The sequence below is a fragment of the Micropterus salmoides genome, unplaced genomic scaffold (assembly GCF_014851395.1).
Source record: "Micropterus salmoides isolate LMB-PRFRI ecotype aquatic unplaced genomic scaffold, ASM1485139v1 Ms_hic_scaffold_16, whole genome shotgun sequence".
Lineage (NCBI taxonomy): Eukaryota > Metazoa > Chordata > Actinopteri > Centrarchiformes > Centrarchidae > Micropterus > Micropterus salmoides.
The window spans coordinates 21,967,782-21,982,493 of NW_024040707.1; the positions used below are offsets into that span (position 1 = coordinate 21,967,782).

Below are 14,712 nucleotides of genomic sequence, written 5' to 3' on the forward strand. Positions count from 1 at the left end.
CCACCCCCAGAAGCCAGGACACCCTGCGACCCCCCAAAGCACAAAGGACCCCAGACCGCATGTCCAGGGGGAAGCTGTAACCCGCCCCAAGGAAGAACAGCAGAAAGCCGTGCCGGGAAGCTCGCTGCCGCCAGGGAGCGATAACGCGGGAGAACCAGGCCAACGGTCCCCCAGCCCAGCCAGAGGCATCCCTCCCTACAGTGCAGCCAGTGACAGCAGTCAATGAATATTGTTTGGACTCATCGATCATGGATGATTTACTTGGAAGAAAAACAGCGAACAGTCAGTCAGTAACCATTGTGGACAAAGAACCCTATTTTCTTAGTTGTGAGTGTTGGGGGTTTTCAACATATGGTCAGATTTGGTTATTAGCTGAATATCAAAGATATTCTAGAAATATTAATAAATATGATTAACATTAAAAATGATTAATTATAATTAATAAATACGGGGTACCACGCTGGAATCAGGGCCCAATAACCAAATATGAGCCAAGTATGATCAGTCTAAAAGAAGGTTTGTCCACCTATAGATGGCAAACAGAGAAGGGTGAATCCCTACACTGGCCGTGGCAACCAACTCTTACTACAACATTATACACAAATAATCACAGGCAACGACTTCTTAAAATTATAATAGGATTTATTTAACTCAAGCATAAATCAATGATCAACAACTTTAGCAAGTAAATCACTATTAAATAGGTGGTATTATGCTTTTTGGCTTTTTCCCCATCTTTATTGAGTTATATCTTTTTTGTGCATGTAATAGGTTTGCAAAGTGAAAAAGCCCAAAGTCCAGCCCAAAGGGAGTTCCCATCTCCCACAGAAAGCACTGCTCTGAACCGCTTGAAAACAGCTTGTTTGTAGTCCAGCCTTCACTTCCTTTACTTGTGAAAACGCGTCATAAAGCTTGCCAAGTGGCTTGCGGGGTCAGGCACGCCCTCAAACCAAGCTAGTCTGAGCGGAGGCCCTTTGGCTCGACTCGCCTTTGTCTGGTTTTCCTTTGTAGAAATGTTGTACCTGTACCTGCTTCCAGGTTCTTTTTTTCATATCACCTGACCTCCTTCCAGCTTCCAAGTGAGCTGAGAGATACTAAAATGTAACATGAAAACATGACAGACTGCTGATTGGTCAGAGGGAATCGTCACTATTCACTGCATCATCATTGCTGCACCAGACAGAGGCCAGCAACAGAAAGTTTTATATTTTACAGTTTCCGTATAGAATTTCATCACTAAATCCACTTCTGCGAAGTTTTGAGGTGAGAGTTCTAGTGAATAAAAATGTGCTTGAATATTTTCGGAGTTGAGGAGCTCCGCGAGGGGCTGCGGGGGAAGCCTGCGCCAACCCGCGGGAGGAGCTTGTGAGGCCGGCCAGCCACCCGCTCACAGAGCCCTCTGCTCCTGCCGTCACACAGACCGCTGCAGCAACAACGGCAGAGGAAAACACAGCTGGAAGGTTTTCATACTGCTTATCTGTCTTTACATTCTGAGGAATATTGAAACGTTTTACCCGTACATATATTTTAAGAGCTGGTGTGTGTGTCGCATTACGTCACGGCAGTTGTGTGTGGGGTCACTATGACGACAAGCTACGTACTATCTCTGTGTACTATCTGCAATGGAAAACGGAGCAGGGCCGAGTAGAGTCGAGTCTATCGATTTGCGCTATGGTAGCATTTTTCAGCAAGGCAGCATAGATCGTCAGAACACCGGCAACAGTTCAACGTTTAGTCCTAATGGTAAGATGTGGAACAATGATGTTGTGTGGTTGTGCATCACTCTGTAGCTCAAGAGCGGAGCGTACAACACACAGGGTGAAAAGAGGAGCTGCAGCAATGTGCAGTATGAGAAAAATATGGTGTTTTTTGAAAATTAAACCATGTAAACCTGTTCTGGTAAAACCCCTAAACCTGAAAATGAGCATAATACCACCTCTTTAACTATTCTAAGCAAAATTAAATAAAGCCAATACACAAATCATACAAAACATACAACAATCCAGCAAACGTGTGTGTGTGTGTGTGTGTGAGGCAAAGAAGGGGGAGAGAATAAGAGAGGGGGTTGCAGATCTGGTTCAGAATCGGGCTCGAGGCCAGCTGATTTTGGAATCAAGACGGCGGTTCAAACCATGTGATTTCAAAATCGAGATGGCGGAAAATCACTTTCCCCTGAACTGAAAAAACATTGGAGATCTCTGATGCTAGCCTGCTGTGGGTCACAGGTCTGGTTAGATTCAGAGATCACGTGGTGTGTGCATGTGGGGTTAGTAAGCAGAAGGAGGAGATAAAGGCACAGGGAAAACTATATACAATAAACCAGTCTATCCTACAGCCACCAGCAGTGAATTATTCATTCAGCAGCGGTTGCTGGCTTTTGATTGGATAGAGTGTGCTATTGTATCTGTTCTCAGAAAGAAGCCAACACCAAAAATCCTTATTACTGTTGCAAACACTCAGCTACAACTTTATCAATAGAGGAATGGTTGTGAACTTGCGTTCAGCAACCGTGTTCCTTGATAAAAATACTGATATGTTTTCACACAGTAATAGGAACAAAGCGGTCACGGCCCGGCGAGTGGTACAGGACACAAACAACGCGCGTAGCACGGAAAACACAGCAATAAAACAAGACACGGCGGTCTTTAAATATCCCTTGGGGTTTCTTAGCAGAAATTCACCACTTGAAGCTTGTACAAGTTACAATAACAAAGTTATAGAACTATCTACTGCCCAGACATACTAAAGCCTCTTACGTGTCACTTTGGTAGCGAGTAGATGTGTCAGTCCTTTTAGGAAATCCAGCGGAGGTAGAGCACAGACGTGATCTTCTCATTTAAGCACAGAGTTTTATCCATCTTCTTCTGCAGGAAGGAAACATTATCTTCTGTAGCAGTTTAGGTATCCAAAATTGTGTTGTTAACACAAAGAAAAAATAATAGAGGTAGAAAAAAGAAGAAAACAGGGTAGCTCGTCCAGTGAGTGAAGTCTGTATTCAGGACAAAGAAAGTTCTGCGCTGAGAAAGTTGTCTCCTATCACCGCTCGCGCAGCTGTGGAAAGACAGGGTTTGGTTTACCTCCTTACAGTCCTGTGAAGAACTGGGAATGGCGATGAGGGTTGGGTTTTATACCTCCGTTGACAAAATGGCTGTACTTCCTGGGATTACTCCGCCCCCTGAAAGCTTCAGCCAATACAAACCTTTGGTTTGGTTTTAAAAGTTAAGAGTTCACGGGTAGGTGTGAATTAACTGACCAGGGCGACCTGCAAGATTAAAGGCTTAGCCAATAGTGGTTCTGCTTTTAGGTCAGAGTCACTATTTCGCACCTAGGTGTGAAACGCGCTTTGGCGCCTGTTTTACAGTCCTTTGTCTGAGATAACTCCAAACTCAGGCTTTTGGGACTCCTACAGGCTGAGGACGTCAAAAGGCCCAGTCTTTGTTCTCTAGCTTGTCCTCTGTCTACAGACTTGCATGACAGGCTCCTCAGTGACCTGAAGGCCCATTTTTGTTGTCATGGATGTGAGGCCCAACATGATATTTATAGACTAATATATCTAAATGATCAGTGCAGAGATGCAAGCAAAGATCTTAAGATTTTGTAATTATTTTGGCTTGGTGGCACACTTTCAAAAAGATACTCTTAATATGATGTATTTATCGTGGAAATGAAAACATGAAAATGGTACCAAAAGAAGTATGGTGAAAGTTGGGAGTTAGCCGTGAAGACGTCAATTAAATTCTAGTAAACATTGAAATTAAGGGATAAACTATGGATCTGCAACCATTGACCCTTATTCAGTAAAAGGACAAGCCTGTGCACCTTTATTTTCACTTATTAGGAGTAATGCTTTTACCTGTTTTGTCTGTTTTTAGTTTTTGGCTGCACATTAGCTGTTGAACAAACACATTTACAGTGATTAACATTCACTGCCCCATTTGAAAAGTGTTAAAATGTTAAAAACAAATAATGAATCCATGTATTCATCACATTGGTTTTTTTTGTTATGTTGTTTGACGTCAGCCTCAGTGGACATCCACAACACCTTTTAATTATTAATCTAGACGCATACCTTCCATTTAAATTTGAACTTGATCATGGACTTGAGCACACAATAGGTCACAACAATTTTGAATAATTACTTTGTTCTTTTACACTGACCCTTTCCTGCCAGACCTGCCTCCCAACGCAAGGCTCAATTAGAAACCCATTAAAGTGACACAAGTTGAATATTACATTTTCACCCCAAACACTGGTATTTAAGTGTTTCTTTTTGGATGAGATGTTATGAAATGCTTGCTGATTATCATATTACACAATATTACACTCAGCAGCACTGAAAGATAAGCTGCAAACAATGCACATGACACCGTCGTTTAATGCGCTTTGCCAAGGCATGGGGATATGAAAGAACAACTACAGCCTCCCAAGGTCCTTTGGAGAATACTAGACTTGAATAATTTGGCTCTGCCTTTGAGTCATATACACTGTTAAAAGCTGCTCATGAAACACATTTTTTATAGATGGTATTTATTAAATTGATTCTGAACAAATTGAAGGGCGCTGAAGGGGATTTATTTTCAATTTTACCTTCTAGGTTTTTCACATAATTACATTGGGAGAGTTATTAAAATATCTTTATATTTAATCTGAAGACAAATTTCAAATTAATGTATTAAGTATCCACAGTGTTTCTGTTTTCCATTATAAAATGGTTGGTTAAAGTAATGTGGTGTAATGCCAAGTCCCATGATGCATTTTGCTAATACTGTAAGGCATTTTTAGAATAGAATATCATTAATGCAGTATTGGAACTTATCGTTCCAAAAACCTGAATTTTCCAGCAAAATGTTCTTAATTATGTTTGATGTATTAAATTGGCAAAATGCATGAAGTGCATTATTTATTTTATCCCCATGACAACTTTACACCATATTCCTGCATGACAACTGGCAGGTCAGTTAACAACAGCTGTCACAGCTTGTCACTGTTAAGAGTTACATGTCATCAACCACTTGTAATCTCTCATTTTCTCTGTATATATAATATAACCAACCAGATACGACAGACTGTTGAAGAGTGTCAGTAAGGATGAGAGCATACTGGAGGTGGTACAATTCAGATATTATTTAAAGCCTATCGAATGAGATCTAAATGCAGCAAGAGGATGTGAGTTTCATCACCATTCAGTGTCCTGATAGAGTGCTGTTTGACAGCTCCTATCTCCCAAAGTGCTTTGATTCCAGGGACAAACATGGTGTTGAAGTGGCCATACTAAGGCCATTTTAAGGCTTTAGTACTTGCAGGCACCTGTCTCTGGTCTGTCATGGAACTCAGCAAATGGGCCATTTTTCACTCTCCATACAGTGGTGTTCATTCCTCTGATGGCCAGTGTGAAAATGACATTCACGCGCTAACAAAAGCCTGCCTTCCCTCGGTTAAGTCTCTCAGGCAGCAGCTCATTTTCTCCATAGTCCACCTTACACCAACTAATAACATACCCAGCCTACACACTTCCTTTGAATGGCCAGCCTAGGATATTCAGCAGCCTTTCATTACAAAATGAATTGGTGAGTCGCCTTGAGATTGAGGATAGTTAGCATGGGCGGCTAAACGTTAAAGGCTAGCTCCACACAATCATACCCCTGGTTCATTACTTCCATTTATCTGCGGGATTTTTATAGGGCTCCTTGAATTGGGGTCTTAAGGCAGTTGATACAGGGGGGAAAGGCCTGCCTTGGCTGGTGGAGATTAATGCACGAATACGTAAGCTTTATCACAAGTCCGGCAGCCTCGGGACCAGAGAATGTCAGTGCAATTAAAGGCGGGTGGCAGATATAAGAAAAGAGAGGCAGCGCCTATCTGCAGATTGCAGACCGAGCCGAGGAACATGGGCGGCTTGGTTAAGGTTCCAGCAACAGTGCCTATTCATCCCTTAATCACCTCCACTACTCATTAGCGCCTTCTTTTGTTCCAGCCGTCGTCTTCTCCTGCGCTGTGCCAGCAGATAAAATATGGCAGGCTCAGAAGAGAGAGGAGCTCGGAGAACCCCATTAAGCGGTGACAGAGAAAGGATAGAAAATGAGGAGGGAAAAGGAGAAGCGACGTTGGAGTGGTGGAGTCAGTCAGCTAAGGAAGAAGAGAGGGTGGTGAGAAACAGAAAGAGAGAACTGTCTGACCATGAAGACTAGTAATTCCTCTCAATGACTGTTGGAACACTCAACCAGAAGTGCATTACAATATGGGAAGGTTTATATCAAGACCACACAGAGTTCAGCTAATTATAGCTGTGACTGCTTGAATTACCTCTACAACAATCTCCACAAACCTGTGAACTTGAAATCTGCGTTTAGAGTACTGTGCTCTAGTGCAGTAACTGGATGTGAATGGGTTTTATTCAATCATTCTACTTCTTAATAGAGCATGGGAGTCATCTTCCCGCTATGTAAAGTTATCAAGGTCTTCGATAAGATGAAGTCTATTATTATTATTCCTGCTTAATGTGTTCCGAGAGTAAAGTCATCCAGAGTGGTTGGCCTTTCAGAGAGAAAAAGAGAAGAGAGATGTTTTGCAAGTGTTTGTGCCAACAGCTGAGAACCACAACAGCTAAGTGGCTTTGATATAATAGCTACACCAGTGGTCATTACAGTGTTCATGGGCCGATTACAGACATACACTGACATATAGCTACTTTCAGTTCTTCTTTTAGAGAGGGGCATGTTGTATGAGCCTATGTAAATAAATTCTACTGAAATTGAAGTAAGTTAATAATAATGTGCACTGTAAAACAGAGAGATTAAATTAAACCTGTTTTCAGTGGCCCTCGCAGTAACAGCAATAATAACAACAGACAACCTAAGGCGTCAAACTAAGATAAAGTTTATAATAGGCTTCAAAGTGTTGCTGTTGAAGCCTTGTGTGCCTGAATATCGCCCTGCTTCACAGATTATGTTTAGACCGACTGCTAAATATCCCAGTCCCCACAAGCAAGCGTCTGAGTTCTTTAAAAAAATACACAATGAAGTCTGGAGTTTGAACTAAATCTTCCTCCAGACTCAGTGAAGTAAAGGAGGCTTGGCTGCCTCTATTTTGAGCGAATTGTATATTTAGGGAGATGTATCCCTCACTGACAAAGTTTTTGTGTTTCATCCCCGCTGAGAAGAGGAACAACAGGGGGTTCTTGTTGACAAAGGCTGAGTCCTCCATGTAAGTTTTTTTTCTGCAACATTCTAAAGGTTAGCTTCAGTCTCCCACAGGAAACAGTTGTCAGGCCGGGTCACTGAAGATGCGTACATCTGTTGTCTCATTCAAAAGAAGATTATAACCGTTTTATGGTCAGAGACTGACTATTTCAATGTGACTATATAGAATAACCCGCAGGTTTCAAGCAGGACAGCACTTCACAACCCTTCATTCATTAATTTAACGCTGATTGTCGTATCAATTCATATTACATCATAACAATTTTTCACAGTTCCATATGACATCTTTAAACTTATTGTTTTCTGTCAATCGACTATTTCGTCACCATCACTAAATTAGAGATGACACAATTTAAGTATAATATAGTAATAGTAACCTATATTGAGTTTTATCTTAAGACAGAACAACGCCAATGTATAAGTAAGTAATTCAACTTAACGAAGCAAACGTAAAAGAATGCAAGAAAATTTCCCATTAAGTGGTATGCACTTTGGGAAGGAGCTAGGTCTAGACCAACAACCTGACAGGTGTAACCAAATTTCCTGCTTGGTCCTGCTTGGCGAGGATACAGTGATTTTAGATAATTACATCATTACAAAGCCACATGGTGTACAACAGTTGTTTTAGTCTCTGGGCCAAATCATTATTTATTTCATCACAGCAGAATTACCTATTCCGTCACTTGTGTGCATGGCTGATTAAACTGCTTATTGTTGATAAAGTGAATTGAGGAAGTTGATTGTGAGGAAAATGGAACCAAGCTATAAAGTGTGATAAATTCTCATCAGCATTTTAAAAGAAAATGTTTCTGCTGCAGTGCAGTTCATTGCTTTCTCATGAAAGCTATATATCTTGCAAGTTTGTTTGTTTTTTATAACCCATGCCTTCACTGTTATTGTGTGCGCATAAACACTTTTCACAGAAACAAAAAAACAATACAACCTAATGTGAGGAAGCAGTAAGGACAGTGCTGGTAAAAGTGGTTCCCACAAGCCTGCTGTTTTCTTTGTAGCTTAAAAACAGAAGCTTCAGAAAGCTGAATCGTTTTTGTTTTTTGTACTTTAGGTTAATTCTCAGGAATTTCAATTAAATGAGTAAAATGTTGAATGATCTTTCCATACAACCTTCTGTATTCTGTGCATCCCTCTCTTGTTTCAATTACAATATGCATTGTTTTGCTTCTGCAAACACAGATTGTCAAATTTTATGCCAAAACAAAAATGAAAACTGTGTGGCCGACATCCACACTTGCAGTGAGATGACAAGTGAGCTTGTGTCTTGTGTCAGATAATACTCTTACTGGCATATGAGGAAAAAGAACAGAGCTACAATGAAAGCTGAGAGAGGAAATTTATACAATAAGCGTGAATAAAGGTTTGTAGAAAGCGTCCCTCTCATTCAAGGTGCAGCATGTGGCAGGTAGCAAATGCAGGGAGCCAGGGCAACGAAAGATATTATGTTTTTAAATGTTTCTACAACTCTTCTGTATTATCAGCCCCTGATGTCATTGTGTCTTTTTCTCCCCACCCACTGTCAGCGTATCTATTCTGTATGTCACTGTCTGTAATGTCTTTTTTTTTACTTTAGTGAACTGAGACAAAGTCTAAAAGATCAATATAAGGCACTTAGACCTTACCAGACCCAAATATTCAGTGTTGAAAAGGATATTATTCAGAGGCGTGGACAGTGATCCAAAAAACATTGCAATTACCTGCTTGATAACTCAATGTAGCTTTTAAAAAATGTAATTTTCATCGTTATGCACATGCACACACCTCAGTGCACACATCACTACAGGGTCTGAAGAACAGTATTCTGACCATTATTCCTGCTTACCTCAAACTCTTCAAAAAAAAGAAAAACCCATCCAATTTGTCTACCAGGGGACAAAAATCATCAAAAGAATTTGCAGCCTGGCAAATGATAATGATTTCTTGCTTGTTGCTGTTTCTTGAAGCCTCACAAAGTAGGGCTGCAGCATAGAAAACATGCAGCTCTCCGTAATTGTGGCTTTACAAGTGTGCTGTATGTGTTCAAATTATGATTATGATTAGAAATAAATCTCTGCTGTCATTTGAAATAGGGCTGAACCTAACCCTATTTTAGTTTCAAACTAACTTCATTACGTATACAGTAAACAAAATGTCAAATCACAGCTGAGCTCACTCTCCTATATCCCCCTGCTCTCCTCTATATCACATATCCTCTCCAAACCCATCAAGCGACCATCGTGGTTGCTCATTCCTTTGCATTTATTCCACTATACTCCCTGTTTCCCTTGGTAAGTTTGTAAATGTTGGTGAGGACTGTGGTAGGTGGTGACTTAAACATTTTCATGAGGCTACTGGGCAGCAGCAGTTTGAAGGAGGGAGATAAGTATGCACTGTGAATTTTTACATTCTTCAAACAACCGACTGTGGCCAAAGGCTTCACCGTGGGCAAGTTTGAGAAATTATACATTTGCAAGGTGTTGTTTGGCAAACGTGTTATGCACACTTTTAAAAAACAGCCCTCATGTGCTCTTACCAATCACCTTAGGAGGGGACAGACAGACAGTCACGCTGTTATTTGTAGCTCTATAAAGTCCATCTCGACAAGTATGATGACTAATCTCTGCCATAATGGCTGCACCAGCCCTAGACCTGGAGCTCTTCACCCAGACACATCTGCGTTCAATTACTGCAAATAATTCAACCAGTAACAGCATCTTAGTATGTGGGTGGTGGACTGATGGCAGAAGGAATAGGAAGAGGAGGAAGAAGCCAGAGAGGAGCAGAGGTTTAAGAGTGAAGTGGAAGAAATGTAGTTTGCTGCAATTTGAATTTAATTCTGTATATGAGCAAAGCAGAATCTTAAATCCTTTAAGATAAAATCAAAAAGTAGCACTTGTAACACTTGGAGTGACCTTTTGCAAATTTTCCTTTGGAATAAATCTCTCCATGCCATCTGTGGGCTGGACCGGCTGGACCAGGAGGATGACAGAAAAGGACATGTTCAAGTGACAAAGTCATTTTAGAAAACTCTTTTATATGAGCTGACCTGGAGCAAGGCGTTCAAAATGATTTCACTATGTTCCACTTGTGAGGCTGGCCAAAACTATATTAGAAACCGCTGAACCTCACCAGAAATCAAATCACACTCTGGTCATAAAAATGCTAATATTTATGTGCAGCAGTCTCTCAAAGTTGCGACTGTGTTTGTGTGCCTGCATGTGTTTAAGCTTGTATGCTTTTGCCACAGAAGTGTGCACACGCTCTCCCCAGAGACAGTAGCTGTTTTGATCAATGGTAAGCTACTTTGGAGTCAGTACAGTGTAAGGAGTGAGGAGTAAGAGTTCATTATGTGTATTGAGAGGGATGGGGTGGTGTGCTGCACAAATCATTTTTTTCCCCAAATGTCCTCATGCAGTCTCTGCATAGAGGAAAACTTACATTGATAAAGATTTTAATATATCATTCTTTCATGCAGTTCGGGTATACACATGTTTTTTTCTCACTTGTTTTGCTATTGTTGTCTCTATAATCAAGGCAATTTAAATGATTTTACAGCTCGAGTTGCACTTTTAAACCATTTCTACGCACTTCAACAAACAGAACCCACACATAACCATAAATAATAGTACATATCAGTCAACATATCAGTGAGACATTCCAATTCCTTTCTCCTTGTCTTTATTTTAAATGATTTAGTGATTTCACATGATCGTTGCTACACATGCTGGAGCTCAAATCTAATTCCCAAGAACACAGATGTATTCCACTGTGTGTCTATATTTGTTATCTTTTCTAAATCCCAAAATTTGTTGTCTGTCAAGTCAACCTTGTTTGTCTTTTTTTTCCTCCCAGATCCCTCTTCCCAGCCGAGGCAGAAGCCACCGGCCACTGACCTCTGCTACAAGACTGAAATCAGCAGTCTAATGGACTTCAACTCTCCGGACGCTTCCCTGGACAAAGGTAAGAACTGATAACTTCTGTTGAACCATAGCTGGTTGACTTAAAGTGGGGGTTTTCCTGCAATGCCACAATGGGAGGATGTTGTGGCAAGGCAGGACGGCGTCCGCATATATATATATATATATATATATATATATATTAAGGCTGTCAGCATTAACGCATTAATAGCGATGAGATTAAGGACTGATCATAACGCGTGTGTCAAATATTCTTATTTTACACCGTCACTGGTGCTGTTAACAAAGAATCTTTGCTAAATAGATCTTTGGCTGCTACTATTTTGACCCTTCGATGCACCATTACTTGTTGTCATGCTGCCACAGACACTTCCAACCTCCTGCTGCAGCCATAGAGATGAACAACAACACAGCCCCAGACGGCTGCGTTGACAAGTCAAAAGCAGTATGCACCTTGCGTGAAATGGAATTAAAATATTATCAAAACGTCAAGCTTAAGCTAACGTTACCATCAACGAGCTAAGCATAGAGCTAGTACAGCTAATCAGGTTGATGCTAGCGGACTGAGGCAAAGCACTATTTTGAAAAGTGCAAGTTATATACATTGTCGTTGCAGGTGACAGTTATTGCACAAATACATAACCTGTATTAAGCAGAGAAAGCAGTCAAACTGAAACTTCTACTTAAAGCAAGTGCTGTCTCATTGGTTTCAACTGAATTTAAAAATAATGTAGCAATGGAGTATTTTGTTTGTTATGTGCTTTATAATAATGTGTGTACATTTTGTACTTGACCTTTTGCTGTAGAATTTTTTGAAAGCAAGCTTAAGGAGGACTATATTTCTTATACATTGATAGTTTTACCTCAGTCTTGTAGCACAACTTTTGATATGAAATAATCAAATAAATCTTAAAGTCAAAAAACTAACTTTCTTTGCATTAATTTGATTTCTAATCAAGATACACTGGCAAGAATTGTCATCATTGTTAATACAGACTTAAAACAGTTAAGATATAATAATAATAAATAATAATAATAATAATAGAATTTTAATCATGTGATAAAACATGCGATTAATCGTGATTAACTATTGAAATTCAGCAATTAAGAAAAAATTAATTGTTTGACAGCCCTAATAAATATATACATATATGTATGTATATATGTATATAAGCGGAACTGTGTTGAAGAGACGGCAGCCGATATTACTGAAGGTGCAATACACATCAAAATCTGAAGATCTGTTTCTATGATGACAAGCAGCGCAGTGTACCTGTTATATCAATGAACATGCCCAAAGTCATAGCTATGGGGTTTCACTCAGTGACACTCTTGAAAGTGACGCCTTTTAAATCAGTCGCTCTCCCCTTACCCACTTACTGAGCATGCATCCGTCTTCTTTTCACTGCAACTCTGCATCGCGATGTAATGTTAATATTTATTAATTTAAAAAGTAACAGTGGCAGTAAAACTTTTTTTCAGACTGTGATGGTTAAACTTTGCAATCAATCCACATTTCACCTGCATGCTGAACCGTGCGGAGAGAAGTGGGGGCGTATTTTCATGACAAAAGAAATAACGTTTCAAAATATCCCTCCGCTGTTTTCTCACAAATCGCACCCTGTTATAGCCACATAAACAGATAACATGGACTAAAAGAGGATCCATATGAGGATTTGCCTGAGAGAGAGAGGGAGGGGAGAGAGAGGCAGAGGGAAAGAGGTGTGTGAGTACTGTGATTAATAATAACATTTTTAGTTTTAAATTAAACTTACAACGGAAAGTTTTCAGTTCAAGTTTTGAAAAAAAATTATTGTTATAGTTATTACACTACTACACCACCATTACCTTTTTCCTGTCTAGCATTCCCTAGAGTGAGAGCTCATGCACCCCCAGGGGTGCGCGCACCACACATTGGAAATTGCTGCTATACACCAACCGGCCACTTTATTAGGTACACTTTGCTAGTACCGAGTTGGACCCTTTTTTGCTTTCAGAACTGCCCTCATTCCTCATGGCATGCTATCAACTAGGTGAGGGGAGGTTTCACCATAAGCCCTTGGGGGTTTCTTACCTCTCCTGCATACTTTCATACAGTGTATTTTATTATATATTTTTATTTGTCTTTTTTGCTAAATAAATTTAAATAAAAAAGACATAAATTAATAAAAACATTCCTCAGAGACTTTGGTCCATATTGACATGATAGCATCACGCAGTTGCTGCAGATTTGTCGGCTGCGTATCCATGATGTGAATCTCCCGTTCCACCACATCCCAAAGGTCAGGCTCTATTGGATTGAGATCTGGTGACTGTGGAGACCATTGGAGTACAGTTAACTCATGTTCAAGAAACCAGTTTGAGATGATTTGAGCTTTGTGACATGGTGCATGGAAGCAGCCATCAGAAGATGAGTGTACTGTGATCAGAAAGAGATGGACATGGTCAGCAACAACACTCAGGTAGGCTGTCACGTTTAAACAATGCTCAGTTGGTACTGAGGGTGTGCCAAGAAAATATCCCCCACACCATTACACTACCACCAGCCTGAACCGTTGATACAAGGCAGGATGGATCCATGCTTTCATGTTGTTTACGCCAAATTCTGACCCTACCATCTGAATGGTGCAGCTGAAATCGAGACTCATCAGACCAGGCAATGTTTTTTTCAATCTTGTATTTGTCCAATTTTGGTGAGCCTGTGCGATTGTAGCCTCACTTTCCTTTTCTTAGCTGACAGGAATGGCACCTGGTGTGGTCTTTTGCTGCTGTAGCCCATCTGCTTCAAGGTTCGACAGGTTGTGTGTTCAGAGATGGTATTCTGCATACCTTGGTTGTAACAAGTGGTTATTTGAGTTACTGTTGCCTTTCTGTCATCTCGAACCAGTCTGCCCATTCTCCTCTAACCTCCACACAACTGCCGCTCACCGGACATTTTCTCTTTTTCAGACCATTCTCTGTAAACCCTAGAGGATGTGCGTGAAAATCCAATTAGATCAGTAGAAATACTCAGACCAGCCTGTCCGGTACCAACAACCATACCATGTTCAAAGTCACTTAAAACCCCTTTCTTCCCCATTCTGATGCTCGGTTTGAACCTCAGCAAGTTGTCTTGACCACGTCTACATGTTTAAATGCATTAAGTTGCTGCCATGTGACGATGACTGATTAGCTATTTGTGTTAACAAGCAATTGGCCAGTGAGTGTATCTATGCACACATTTTGCATTGAGCAAATCCACAAGAGCTTGACATTTAGATAAAGTGCCATTACGGAGGGTAAACCAGAATTTCATAATGGGGAGAGAGCAAGAGTAGCTAATAGTAGCACCTCTGCAGTCATCTCTTTCTCTCCCTTCTCAGAATTTGCTGCTTGCACCTGTCATTGGAGCAATGGGCATCCATTACACGTCATTCTAGCTAACGGCTGCAAATGAAGCCAGCTAGCCCTCTGTTTGAAAAACATCACAGACAACTTTTCATCTTATCAGATTATAACAAAGGCTGCCTATTAATTTAGTATATTTTGGCATTGAACCAATAACACACAAATAATTGACCACTGCTTGTTTCTCTTTATGTGCAGTTTGTATTCTGGCAGTT

The 14,712-nt window shown here is 40.5% G+C and overlaps 1 protein-coding gene across 8 annotated transcripts in view; it reads left to right on the forward strand.

The window, feature by feature from the left end:
• The window catches only part of LOC119905641 (kazrin-like), a 193,883-nt gene that overhangs the window by 133,854 nt on the left and 45,317 nt on the right, over positions 1-14,712 (forward strand). For all 8 annotated transcript variants that reach the window (XM_038722868.1, XM_038722865.1, XM_038722862.1 and 5 more), the window contains one exon: positions 11,046-11,153. In XM_038722868.1, coding sequence (XP_038578796.1) covers positions 11,046-11,153 — 108 coding nt within the window. The remainder of the gene's footprint in view (positions 1-11,045; positions 11,154-14,712) is intronic.